This window comes from Protopterus annectens, chromosome 7.part1 (genome assembly GCF_019279795.1).
Source record: "Protopterus annectens isolate FY-2018-M chromosome 7.part1, PAN1.0, whole genome shotgun sequence".
NCBI classification, from domain to species: domain Eukaryota; kingdom Metazoa; phylum Chordata; order Ceratodontiformes; family Protopteridae; genus Protopterus; species Protopterus annectens.
Genome location: NC_056740.1, coordinates 303,711,960 through 303,725,951, shown reverse-complemented (window position 1 = coordinate 303,725,951; position 13,992 = coordinate 303,711,960). Strand labels below are relative to the sequence as shown.

The following is a 13,992-nucleotide window of genomic DNA, read 5'->3' as shown; positions in this document are numbered from 1 at the left end:
TCCCCAGGGATGGGCACAACACACTGATGAAATAGGGAAGACTTCCCTGTTACCTCTCCTAGGACCAACAAGACTGGCTCGCCCTTGCCCACTGAGAGGACCCCAACAACCACAGAAGACGTGTCCATAGTGGCTGGAGGTGCTTCACCAGAAGGATCCAAGTTACAAGATGAGTGATGTGAGGTACAACTAATGGCCACAGCAGAGTCACTCACCAGTGGCTGAAGCAAATTGCTAGCCTACTGTTATGGCAAAGGTTGTTTGCTTAACTTTTCTTTTTGTGGCTGGAAGAAGGACTAACTGTGTGACTGACAGATTATTCCATGGTCAGGCTGAAACTGGTGTTTCTTTCTGTGGCAAATGCCAGTAAAACCTGAAAGTCTTTAAAGGCCACTTTTTCACAAAACAAATACAGTAAAAAGCAGATAAAAACAAAACTGAAGCTCCAGACAAAAGATACGGCTCACAGCTATTGAATGAAATATCCAAGTAGAAAAGCTGAGCCAAACTACCACGGCTGTAGCAAACACAACTTTATTACAAAAAGTTCTGGAAATAAGTAAGCGCTTTCGAGATCACACTGACCGCTTCATCAGACTACTGTTAATAACTTCATCTTATTTAAACACATACTCATCCAATAAGCAGCTCAACTTAATTAAAATACAATTAACCAACCAACAACATTACTAACTTCTTTTAAAACCTTCAAAATATTCACACTCTATGTGGCAGAAACCTTGTTACATAAAAATCTAAAATAACATAAATGTTTTGTTTAAAAATACAAAAAAGATTATGATGCTTTCTCCTACTACATTTAATATCTAAGTGCCCTTGCTTTGAGAAAGGGTTTTAATGAGATAGCTTTGTTGATCCCTGGTGGTTTATCAGCATTCAGCCTCATAATCCACCTTTGCTCTGCTGCTTCAGTCCTATTTCTTATGTCCTTCCTCTAACCCCCTCTTCAAGAATCTCTAGTACAAGGAATTTAAATGTGTGTTGTGCCCCTTCTGTTTCCACATATTTGGCCAAGGCACTCGTTTCCTTCTTGTTACTTATATCCCCAACATGTTCTAGTATGCGATCCTTTAGCATTCTGTTAGTCTTCCCTATGTAAAAAACTTTGCAGACTTGGCAGAAACCAAAATATACTATACGTTTGGTTCTGCAGTCTGCATAACATTTTGCTTGAATCTCAAAATGCAGTTGTGGATGTACAAAGGTGGTGCAGGAATGTATATATTTGCAGGCTGTACATTTTCTGCATATATAACTGCCTAGTCTCTGTGAAATGTTCTTCATTCCAGTCCAAAAACGGACTCCGACGGCAGACAGAGTCTTTCCTTCTTGCCCACACCTGGTTAAAGTCTCCTTCACCTTTGGCCCAAACAAGAATGAGCCGTCAAATGGGGTATTATTAAAGGAAGACTTGAAGGGTTCCGCAAAGGAACAGAGTCGCATCCAGACATGCCTACGGAGAGCGATTCCTGTACCTGCGGCTCTACTCGAACCATCAGCTGTGTATGATACGAGACGCATGGATGAGTTGACTATCGAATTGAGGGTAGAGAGCTGAGTGACAACCTTATCGGATACACTCAAAGCTACAGCACCCTGAAGAGTATCTCCCAACTCCTTAAGGAGATCTCTCTGCAGTCTGGTAAAATGTGTCAAGTAGTTCAGTGATCTGAGTGAGAAAGTCGCTGAACTGAACATGCGTTTCCCATATCTATCCATAATCCCGGATTCTCTATTAAGAGGATGGACAGATGAGGAAGTCTCAGATATTTCCTTTTTGGTGGCTGCCGCCACCACCATGGCATCAACAGGGACTCCCTTGGTCAAAAAGGACTTGTCCACAGGGGCTGAAATAAACTTATTAGGCCACTGAGGAACAGGTTCCATAGATTCTGGAGACTCCCATGCTCTACGAGAGACCAGATCCATAAGCTCATCATAGGGCGGAGAAACCCAAGACGTGGAAGGTTGAGACCCAAATGCCTTCAGGAGAACCGACTCATCCTCAGTAGGGCTCTTGGACTGCAAATCACCCCTCTGCCTAAGGATTTCAAGAATCTCCGCAAAGGAAATGTCCTCAGAGGGGGATCTGGGGGATCCTTCTGCTTCATCCAGGTTGGTGTCCGATGTGATAGACTCCTGGGGGGAGTCCAAATGCCTCCTCTTGCATAATCTCTTCCTGGGAACCTCTTCAAGGGGAACTCCTGGAGAGGTCTCAGAAGAGCAGGGAGCACCCTGTGGGGCTACCTGAGGCTCTGGGTCTCTACGCTTGGGAGGACCGGAGGAAACAGAAACAGACACAGACACAGACACAGGCACTTTAGAGGAAGAAGAGGCCAGACCTTGACAATAGGAAGTCTTGAGAGACAACACTCGCCTCATGGCATCGAAAGCACCTCGGCTCCGATGAGGAGTCGTCGATGGCTCCGAGGGAGCCGCAATCTCCTCCCGCACTGAAGCCATGGAGCCACCCAGCTCACCTGAGCCGAGGCCCCAAGAGGAAGAGTCGGCACCAACAAGTCAGTGCGGCTATCCTCCCCGGACCTGACCGGAGAGTGTCGGCTCCTAGAGTCCCCAGTCGGCGCCGAAAATGTCCGAGCAGATGGAGTCGATGACACTGGAGCAGGTGTCGGCTCCCAAGGGATCCACGATCATCAAGTCAGCCTCTTCCGGCTCCGGAGGTCCGATATGGCTCGGAGGAGGAGCAGACAATTCAAGGGTAGTGGTCTTCGGCTCCGACGGTTGTGTCTGAGCCGACAGCAATTTGACTAGGCCTGGTGCCTTCAAGAGTTTCTGATCCAGCTAACAACTAATAACTACAAACAGTAATTAAGAATCTAAAACGATAGTCCCAAAGGGGATCACTGACTAAATACTAATCCTAAGGCCAAAAGGCCAAAGGCAAGATAGAATACTGAGGAAAGGGGTAAAAACACAGAAAAAGTACAATTTACTAACTAGTATATCTGCTACTATGAACAGAATAAAGTATATAAAAAAAGTGAAAATATAACTTGCTGAAAGTTGAAAAACTCCCAATAAAGTCTCGAGCCAAGCTGGAAACCAAGAGATCCGTGCCGCGGCAAACTAGATCTGAGGTAATTCCAACAGTGCGTTATGGGATAAGGGGTGGGGTCTCGAGCTACTGGAAAACTTTGAGCTTGCTAGTAGGCCATGTCGAAGCCTAGGATCGGCTCCGAACCCATCAGTGATGAATGAACAGCGAGACTGAACAACTTCACATATATAGATATGGATTCTTTTCTTTTTTATTACTGCATGTGTAATTATGTCACGTTTACAGATTTTTAAAAATTCATACTGCATGAAAACAATGAGACTAATCTCTACATTGTGTTTCTATTTATGTATGTGTAGTGGCAATTGTAACTTATGTAAAAAAGAAATAAATCATCCAAAGGGTAAATGTGCGCATCCTGAAATTTAAGATCTGACACAAAGACTAAACATTTGGAAAATGCCATATCAGTGCTGGAAATCCTAAAAGACAAGGATGTGAAGAGAAGGTGGTTTTGCCTGCTGTGAACTTCAATAACTTATGTGGGCCTGAAGGATGGGGTTGTGGAGGCAGATATCTTTGATACCCATGGCTACCATTAGTACATGAGACATTAAAAAGGTAGCAGAATGGGATAGATTAATATAGTTAGCTTTTTTATTCTCAGATCTTGTTTAGCACTGACAGATCTAGAATAAGACTCCAAAGAAGGTCTTTCCTCAGTACTAGAAAAAGTAAAGAACAAAAGCTTTCCAGATTTAGGATCTTCGGAAGTGTTTGCACAGGTTTTTTATACCCCAAGCAGACTCCAAAGAATTTTTCCTCGTGTAGATTGCAAATGTTCGAGGTGTGATGGGGAAGAAAGAAGTAAATGCTAACATATTTTTTGGGAGTGTAATGAGTTGATAGCCTTTAAAAAATCCCTGCAGACTGCTTTGTCAGAATTATTGGTTGCGCAAATTGGTGTAACTAAGAAATTATTTTTTGAGCTGTGATACGGAATTGGAATTGCCAAAACATAGTAAGGCCATGCTGAGTTTAATTCTGGTGGTTGCCAAAAAAAAAAAAGCAAAAACTACAGAATAGAAGTCAAAGTCTAAACCAACAACACTAGTAGTAGTGAACACATTAACAGAGATAAAATAACTGGAAGTGGGATTTTTAGAAAAGAGCATGAGCAAATTACATAGAAAGAAATGGGAATTGTGGGAACAATACATGCAGAATAATGTTTTGGAGGAGGAATGAGGTTTAAGCCAAGGGAGGAACTGAATGAGCTATGCAATGTTTGACTGACAATGACTGTACAAAATACTATATGTGATGTACAAAGTGAACAGCTGAAAATATGTCTTTTTTTTAATTTATATAAATATATGACTGCCTGTGCTGTAAGTGATAATTCAATAAAGATGTTTCTTGTTAAAAAAAAAAAACAAATAAATAAATAAAAGCTTGTCTTACTTCTGTTAGGGAGATTCTTTCTTTGACTACACTTGTTGATCTTGAGCTGGTCTCGCAATGTATTTTTCAAGTACATGAAGTGTGACCAAGAAAAAGGGAAAGGTTTTGAACAATAGCTGGTAATTTACAGATATGAGAGCCATTTACTCAGATGTCGAAAGTAAGGGCAAACAGTTTCCCCTACAATAAAAGTAGTAATAATAATAATAATAATCTTAGACTTAGGTTGTGGGGAAAGAGGGGCAGGGGATATGCCATACAGTCAAAATTAAGGAGGATTATGGTGTTTGTGCGTGTGTGTGCGTGCACACGCATGTCTGTGTGTTGTGGGTTGGTATGTTGCTACTTTCATCTACCCTGATGACTGCACAAGCCTCTTTCTCTTCTACAATTCCCCTTCTCATTTTTTTGTTTAAACTAATTATCTCTCTCTCTTTTTCCTTATCCCGAAAGACTTTGCATGATGGTTCCTCTACCTTCATCCAACTGACCCATTCATTCTGGTGGAACAGGAGCTGGGTATTCCAGGACTAGGCAACAGCCCCACAGCCCATTCAGATATGTTCCAGAATCCCAATCAGTTCTCTATTCCCTGGAAAGAGCCAGGTGTTGGGTGCATGCCAGCTTGCTGGACATGGGGGACAGCCTGCCCTCCCCATTTATTTACTTACATTTATTTACCAGGGTAGTGGACTGATCAATACTGACCAATTTCAGGCTCAGCCCTGGTGAAATATAAAACATTTTACAAAAAAAAAAAAAAAACAGAACTGTAAATAACAGCGTAGTTCAGACTAATTACATAGAAAAAAAATGTGCATATACATTTTGGTGAACAAGACTGCAATGTACAATCAAGCACAGTGTAAAGTACAATATATACATTAGTTTCTAAAGTGAGTCAATCTTCAGTGAATCTTGAGAGAGGAGAAGAGACTCAGACAGGAGATAGGTTAGGTGATATACCCTGTGTTGAAGCAGGAGCACTTGGCTAGGATGAAGATGTGCTTTTTGAGCTGCATTCTGAATTTGGAATAAGTGTTGATTTCCTTAGTGTCAATGGGGAGAGCTTGCCAAAGAGAGGAGAAAGTATGTGTAGAGCTGTGGAGTTTGGTTCTAAGAGAAATGAGAGTTGGTGTGGCTTGTGAGTAGTGTCTCAGGTTATATGAAGAGTTTTATTTCTTGAAGTTTAGATGCAAGGGGAGTAAATGTGGGGAGTTGGAGTAGTATATAGAGTTGGAATCCTAAAAGTAAGTTTGATCTTTGTTTTATGGTTAGCCATTTGGCTTTTTTCTAGAGCAATACAGTGATCCTCACAGAGAAGTGAGTTTGTAATGAATTGACAGAATCTGTTAAAGATAATCTGTATTGTGGCACTGCTTTTCTTGGAGGCAGAAGCAAAAATGGGGAGCCCAGAGTCAAGCTGAGAAAGGACAACTCCTTTGTCAGTGTATGCTCTGGTTAGCTGGGATAGAAAAGGGGAGATCTTTCTGATCCAGAGGAGGAGGGAGTTTATTTTGGCTCTCACTTTGTCTATGTAGAAATGGAAGTTTAGTGACTGAGCAAGCCATAGCCCTAGGTATTTGAAGGTGGAGGTTGCCTCTGTGGAATGGTTGTGTAAGTCAATGACAGTTAACAAGTTAGGTACTTTGTGAATTTAAAAGAAGCTCCTTTAGAAGCAAATCCCCCAATAGCTCTTCAAAGACCACAATAGTTGCCTCCTGAGGAGAAGTATGCCTTCACACGCCAATTTCCCTTGGCTGCATAGTGCAAATGCACTAATAGCAGAGCAGGTTTGGCTAGCTGAGAACTCCATTAAATGAACACCTATTATACCCCTTCCAAGTGTAATGTAAGTGGTGAGACAGAGCTTCCCCACCCCCAGGATGGATGAAATAGCAATGGCCACTCTCTCCCATCTTTCCCAGCAAGCTCCTACAGTCAACCTAAGCTGTTAATAAAACTTGTGTCATCTGTGGTATAGTCAGGGCCTTCTACCTTAATGATACAGAACTGGCTTTAAACTGTTTTGTTCTTGTCTGCTTTTTGTAGAAAAGTCACAAAGAATGGCTGTACAGGAGAGAATAATAAAATGGCCTAAAACAGGGATAATACAGGAGTCAAGTAAGTGCAACAGCCCTTAATGTTACAGTGAAAACCTAGTGAAACAACCAGGGTCTATGGTGATTTCAAAAGACTGGACAGCTCAGATTTTGACAGCCGCCTTATGATTTTTATTTATTTATTTTTTGTCTCCCATCTCTCCTTTATAGGACTGGGCCCAGTAGTTCCGTTAACTGCACCCTATCAACCCATTCATTCCATAGCAGCTACAGCTGGGAATCCCTGGGCAAGGTGAAAGCCCTACAGGTCATCCATTCCTGCCCAGGAATCCTCAGTCAGCTCATCTGCTCTGTGGCAAAAGTAAGACAGTAGACAGCAGGCCAGCTTGTGGGTCCTGCCAAGCAATCTAACTTTTCTCCATGTTTAGCACTTCACTTCCCCTAAGGCAACTCTTCTGAGCTTAGCTAACTCTATGCCTAGGACTGAGGAAATACTAAAAAGATTAGAGAAAGCAAGAACTGCATTAAATGGGCTACAGCAATTTGAAGTGCTGCACCTTCTTGGCTCAGACCATCAGAATGTAGGTGGGATGCTGAGACCATGTCAGTTAGGTATCTTATAACATTAGAAGAATGGTAAAGATAAGGAATAGCGACTAGTAAGAGTTTTTCATTAAGGGTGGTGAACTTATCTAAGACCTCCATCAAAAATTCTTGATATCAAGACAATGTCCAACAGAATGTATAATTACATGCTTACCTAACAAAGGTATCAGGTGATGCTAACAGAAGTTCAGATGGATGATTTTACATTAAGTGAGTGACATGGTGTACGAAAATGCTTTGCAATTTCTACTGGGAACATCACAGAACATTAAACAGAAAAAAGGACCAGCTTAATGTTTCATCTCTGCAGTACCAGCAGCAGTACAGGCTACTGGCTGAGTATCACACCCAAAGTCATTGTATGGGATCTCTGAATCAACGACATATTTATCGCAGTGTTGTTTATGATGACATTACAATGTAGTTAATAAAAATACTGATGTCATAAAACATGAGATAACATGAATTACACAGAGTATTTTGTATTACAGGTTGGATATCACTGTACCATACTTGAATCTCCTTTAGACTAACATGCATACACACAGACACAGACACACACACACACACACACACACACACACACACACACACACACACACACACACACACACACACACACACAGTTTTGGGGGTGGGGTGAGATCTGTGTCGCCTCCCTTTTACTCACACTGACATCCTTTGGGATTGTTAGCACTTAGTCCAAAGAATCCAGCTTTGCATTTGTCACAGCGTGGTCCTTCCACATAGTCCTTACAGCGACACTGGCCAGCAATCATTTTTAAGACTGGGTCATCATGTGCATCACAGATTCCGCCATTCAGAGAGCCATCAGGGTCACAGTCACATGCTACAAAGAGAGGAATGCAAATTTAAATTTAAATCAAGTACTGGAAAAAGAACATTCTGTGTGGAAGTATGTACCGTACACAATATAATTAGAAGATGGGAGCCTTATACATGCAAAACCATCAGTGCAATGTGAAGTTAAGTTATGCTGTAACATTATCTATCCTCTCAGTTTGTTACCATTTATGGTTTTGTTCTTTTACCTTGTGTGGAACTTCTTTACCTTCCATTTCAGCCTCCAGCCTGCCCCATTACCTAGACACTGCATACCAACTAAACGCTAAACAATCTGGACTCATCTGTTTTGCAGGTAAACAGCAGTACACAATACTACTGGAAAAAGGTTTTACCTCCCTGAGAATGGTTATCCTTTGATTTGTGGCTATTTCTGATAAGGTGGTAATGATGGTATATGACTGATAACATGGGCAGGTTATAGCATCACCTGTCTGCACTTCACTGATGATATTTACTTATTTTTTAAAACACATTTACGAAATTCACATATATTTAGCAACAACATGAGTACACATACATTAACAGAAAAGAAAATAAACAATTACAGACATTTTTTTTACTTTTCATATATTATACATATGTTTTGTTTTAACAATCATTCACTACTTCCTGCCTTCACTGAAATTTCACCCATCTTCTGAACATTATTCTGCAAATATTATTCTCAAAATTTTAATTTATGTCTATCTAGTTTACTCCTTCTCATTTTTAAGATCCCACCTCACAATCTTTTATCTCCTTTACAACACTGTTGTTTTTCGTTAAGAATTTGATTTAGACTTTCTATTGTTTTTTGGCAGCAAATAAAATTAAGCTTAGTAAGGCCTTACTATGTCTATGCATTTCAGGTTTGATATCCCAGTTCAAAAGAATTGTTTCCTTAGTTGCAATAATTTGATCCCCCAACATTTCTTTTTTTTTTTCAAAACAGGTTTATTGTTTTAACATATAAGAGAAATATCATAACAATTTTATACAAGTAATTAAAAATAGGTATTATTATAATATTCAACAAAACAACTAAAGTATTTACAAAGACATCCACTACAATCAGATCAATTAATTAAACTAAAATACCGTGCTATTGAAATTAGAATTTTTTTAACAAATTTTGTAAATTATCCCATACAATATAATATGATGTTTTTCTAGTTGTTCTCATTCTAATTGTGCTTATTTCCATATGGCACATTATATTCATAACATTTTTAAATTCATTGAACGAAGGAGGTGTATCTGAAATCCAATTTCTAGTTATTATTTTCCTGGCCACTGCTAGGATAGACCATAACAAGGGAAGCTTAATCTTTTAACACATTGAGGTACAGGTGTGTTGAATAATATAAGAGACTTAGAAATAATGACATTATCTGTAAAAGAGCCTGCAAAAATTCATTAATTGACTTCCAGTATTCTTTCAACTTCATACAGTCATAAAACATATGAGCCCAGTCAGCATTAATTTCTACATTACATCTCTTACATAGATTATCTTTATTATTTATTTTATTCATCATCAAAGGTGTATAAAAGATCTATGTAAAATTTCCATGTATAAAGTCTCCAGACAATGGAAGATGTAGTTCTATAAGCAGATTCCAATATATATTGTTTATCTTGTTGAGTTGGTGGGTCCCCATTAATAGAGGTGAAATAATTCCAGTATGAATCTACACTGTAAAAAGTTTCTTGTCTGATAATTTTATGTATATATGAAAGTTTACCTTTATCAGAAACTTTATGCTGTAAATTTAATATCAAGTAATCAATCAGTTTTGGAATAGATTCTTTAACTGTTATAGACATTAGATCTATTCTATCAATGAGATGTTGTCTAAAGATCTGAACCTCTAACCAGCAAGTTTCTCTTAGATCAAATTCTTGTTTTAAGAAATCTAGATTTTTAACTTTATTATCAGATATCAGCTGATACCAGTACTTTAGATTATTATCTATAGCTAAATGAGCTCCTTCAGAAGTAGATGACATAAGCATACCCTGAGTATACATTATAGGGAATACAATAAAATTCCATTCCCTATACTTAGGGTGCATGAATTTAAAGTTACGATAACAAATAATAATATTTAATGGGTAACAAACCATATGTTTAGGTGTAATAGGTGAAGTACAAAATTCCTTTAGCAACCACAACATGGAGTTATTTACAATCATATTTTTATGTGTTAAGGAGATTTTCATGAAGTGCATACTAATTAGCTCCCAATAATCTTTCCATTTTGCGATATATGACTGATCTATTAATAAAGTAATAACTTTTATAATAGAAGAGATAATATATAAATTAAAGTCTGGAAAAGAAATACCCCCTTGAGACCAGCTATTAGTATGTTTCTTTAATGCAATCCTAGGTCTATTAGGTGCCCATAAGAAATGTAACATTAGTGTATTCAGTTTCTTGATAGTTATTTTTGTAGGTGAAAGTATTATTGATTGTATTAAGTATAAAATCTTGGGGAATATTATCATTTTAATAATTGTAAGTCTCTCCTCCATAGTAAAACATATTATTCCAGGTATTAAAAAGATTTTGTATATTAAGAAAACAGGTATTATAGTTATTATATATAATAGATTTAATATCTTTAGATGGTATTATACCTAAATAAGTTATCTGACCTGAATTGGGTACATATTTAGTAAAATCACTAATGAGAATATTTTTTCGTGTATATATAGGTAGTATTTTAGTTTTTCTTCATTGAATATTAAACCAGAAATACTTTTAAAATTCATCATTTTATCAAATAAAGACTGCATAGAAGAATTAGATCCTGCTGATGTAATTAGAACATCATCTGCAAAAAGTTGAATTTTTGATGTTGTATTTTCATCTATTTCAAAACCCTCTATGTCAGTACTGTTTCTAATCAAATTAGCCCAAGGCTCCATTACTAAAGTGAATAATAGTGGAGAAAGTGGACATCCTTGCTTTGTACCTTTAAGAATGGGTATTTTTTGTACAACATATGTTCCTACCTTAATATAAGCCAGCGTTCCTTTGTATAAATGCTCAATTAAATTTACAAATGCATCAGAGAAGTTTGTGCATTTCAGTAAGGTAAACAGATAGTCCCAACTTACTGAATCAAATGCTGAACCTATATCAAGACTAATAAGTGTTAAATCTTTCTTTTTCCTATTTGCAAAATCAATTAATGTTAAAGTTCTTCTTATATTATCAAAAGTATTTCTATTTACAATGAAACCCGTCTGATCTATATCTATAATGCCGGGGATGATTGTCTTCAATCTATCAGCAAAAATACTCATAAACATTTTATAATCAACATTAAGTAATGAGATGGGTCGATATGAAGAACATCTAGTTGGATCTTTATTAGGTTTTAAAATTGGTGAAATAAATGTATATTGCCAAGATGGGGGTTATTAACTCAGTTTGGGCCAAAATAAAAACCTTATGTATTAATGAATATGTAGTTTTAGAAAGGATTTTATATATCTCTGGTATAATACCATCATTACCCGGTGCTTTGTTTGATTTAAGCTTATTTATTTGTGTAATAACTTCTGTATATGAAATACTCTTGTCCAATAGTTTAATCTGTTGTTTATTAAGCTTTTTATTCATGTTTGTGGTTATAAACTCCTTTATTTTATCTTTAGGTTCCATGTTAATGTTGTTATGGTTAATATTGTGAAAGTGATTTCTAAATTCATCCAGTATTTCTGGTATACTAGAAACATTCTTCTTTTTCCTTAGAGAAAAGATTTCTTTGATATGGTTTTGTTTATTCAATCTTTTTGTTTTATTTTTAAGTCTATGTAAGTATTTGGGGCTTATTGAATAAGACAAAACTTGTATTTCTAAAGTTATTTTAACTTTATGAGTTAAAATTTCTTTGTATTTCTCATTTAGTTTGTTTATTTCTTCCATAACTTTCTTGTCCATAATATTTTCTTTATTATTATGTTTATAAGAGTCTAATTTACTTTGAATATCTAACAATTCCTTATCCCAAGATTTCCTTTTATTATTATACCATCTGATACTTTGTCCATATAGATATGATTTTAAGGCATCCCAAACATAGACAATGGAGACTTCAGGAGTATTATTTATGTCTAGAAAATGTTGTACTTCTGAATGTATATATTCTTTATAGTCTTTTAGCTGAGTTAAGTATGCTGGTATCCTTTTGATCTGAACATTATGAGTATTTTTTATCATGAATTCAAAAACAATTGAGTTATGATCAGATATAGGACATGAAATGATTTTGGAATTAATTAAATCTGTTACCATCTGGTTAGAAATAAAGACCCTATCTATTTTTGAATAAGTTTTGTATCTGTTGGAAAAAAAGGTGTATGGTAATGATTTTGAATCTATCTGATTATTAATATCATTCAAATGATAAGAATTAGCAAAATCATTTAAGTGTTTTGCATTAGATGTAATTCTTCTTTTCCTTATAGTGGTAGTATCACTTTCATGTAGTATACAATTAAAATCACCAGCTAAAATAATATCCCCTATAGAGAATGATATGATCTTATCAATATGATGTTTCACTGTATTAATACCAATTCCAAGTATCCAATATACATTAATTAAAGTGTAAGTCTTCCCATTAATTTGTATTGTAACCATACAAAACATTCCTTTGTCATCCTGATAAGACTTAATGGTTTTAGGAATGGGCATACTTTTATTCCATAAAATAGCCACTCCTCTTTTTTTCTGAGTGTGCTCTGAACTAACCAATACTGTATACTTATTAGTGGCTAGTTTATCAATATCCTTTTTCAAGAGATGGGTTTCTTGCAGGAAGACTAGATTGGCCTTGTGTAAATTAATGTATCTTATTAGGCTTGCCCTTTTACATGGATTATTCAATCCATTAATGTTTAAAGAAATTCCTTTTAAAGATGTCATTTGGCATTTTTAAAACTCAAGAATCTTATGATCGAGATAACAAATAACAAGATAAATAATGTTACATCTCCTCTTTTAGGTGTACCTTTAAATATAGCTGTATTTATTAAATCTCTTACGGGATTTTGTATAGGATTCAATTTTGTTTGTAGTGACAATGAGTGTACAAAATATATTGTGGATGTCAAAACTATATACATATAACTATGAACAAGTGAAAATAATGTAAGGATTAAACCTTGCATCCAGCCTGAGTTGAAAACTCCAACTTAGAGTAGTATTTACTACTCAAGTTAACCCCTACCCTAAGCAGCAGTACCTCAGCTACCACCTTATCAATTTAATACTAGTTATATTTAACTGAGGTTAACAGTTTTCAGTTCAATTATCTATCAAGACAAAACTACACATTTGGTAAAACAGCATCATATAAACTAAAATAAACTTTTTTTTTTTTTTTTTTTTTTAAAAACTGTTCATACTACTATATAGATCTATGTAATATATAACACTTGTATTCAAATATCATTCAAATAATCTTGATGTTAGAAATCAAGAGGAGAGAAAATTAGGTTCTAACATTCATTTAAATCAAAAACTTTGGCTAATATGATTCAGACATTACATATATTAAGATGCATCTATTTTCTGTCATGTGAATACTATTAACAGCTTCCAAAAAAATCTTGAATTGTTTGTATATGAGCATTTACTTAAACTCATTATTGTCAATAGAGTAAAATATTGTATTCATAAAAATTATTATAAATCATATTGCATAGTTATGCAAATTCTCAGAAACACTTGCATTATTAAAAAAAAAAAAAAAAAAAAGCCATCACACACATACACACAGACACATACACACATACACATACACACACACATACACACACAAACACACACACACACACATATATATATATATATATATATATATATATCTGATCTCACTGAGTTATGTCCTTGTTGAGCACTATCCTACTTGCTGTCCCTAGAATAAATCTGTCTGCTTTATAGAAAATAATGCA

General features: G+C 36.2%; 1 protein-coding gene across 1 annotated transcript in view; it reads right to left on the bottom strand.

The window, feature by feature from the left end:
- LAMB2 (laminin subunit beta 2) overlaps positions 1-13,992 on the bottom strand; it is a 3,750,789-nt gene that overhangs the window by 1,818,069 nt on the left and 1,918,728 nt on the right. Inside the window, exon 10 of the mRNA XM_044078730.1 lies at positions 7,844-8,023. Coding sequence (XP_043934665.1) covers positions 7,844-8,023 — 180 coding nt within the window. The remainder of the gene's footprint in view (positions 1-7,843; positions 8,024-13,992) is intronic.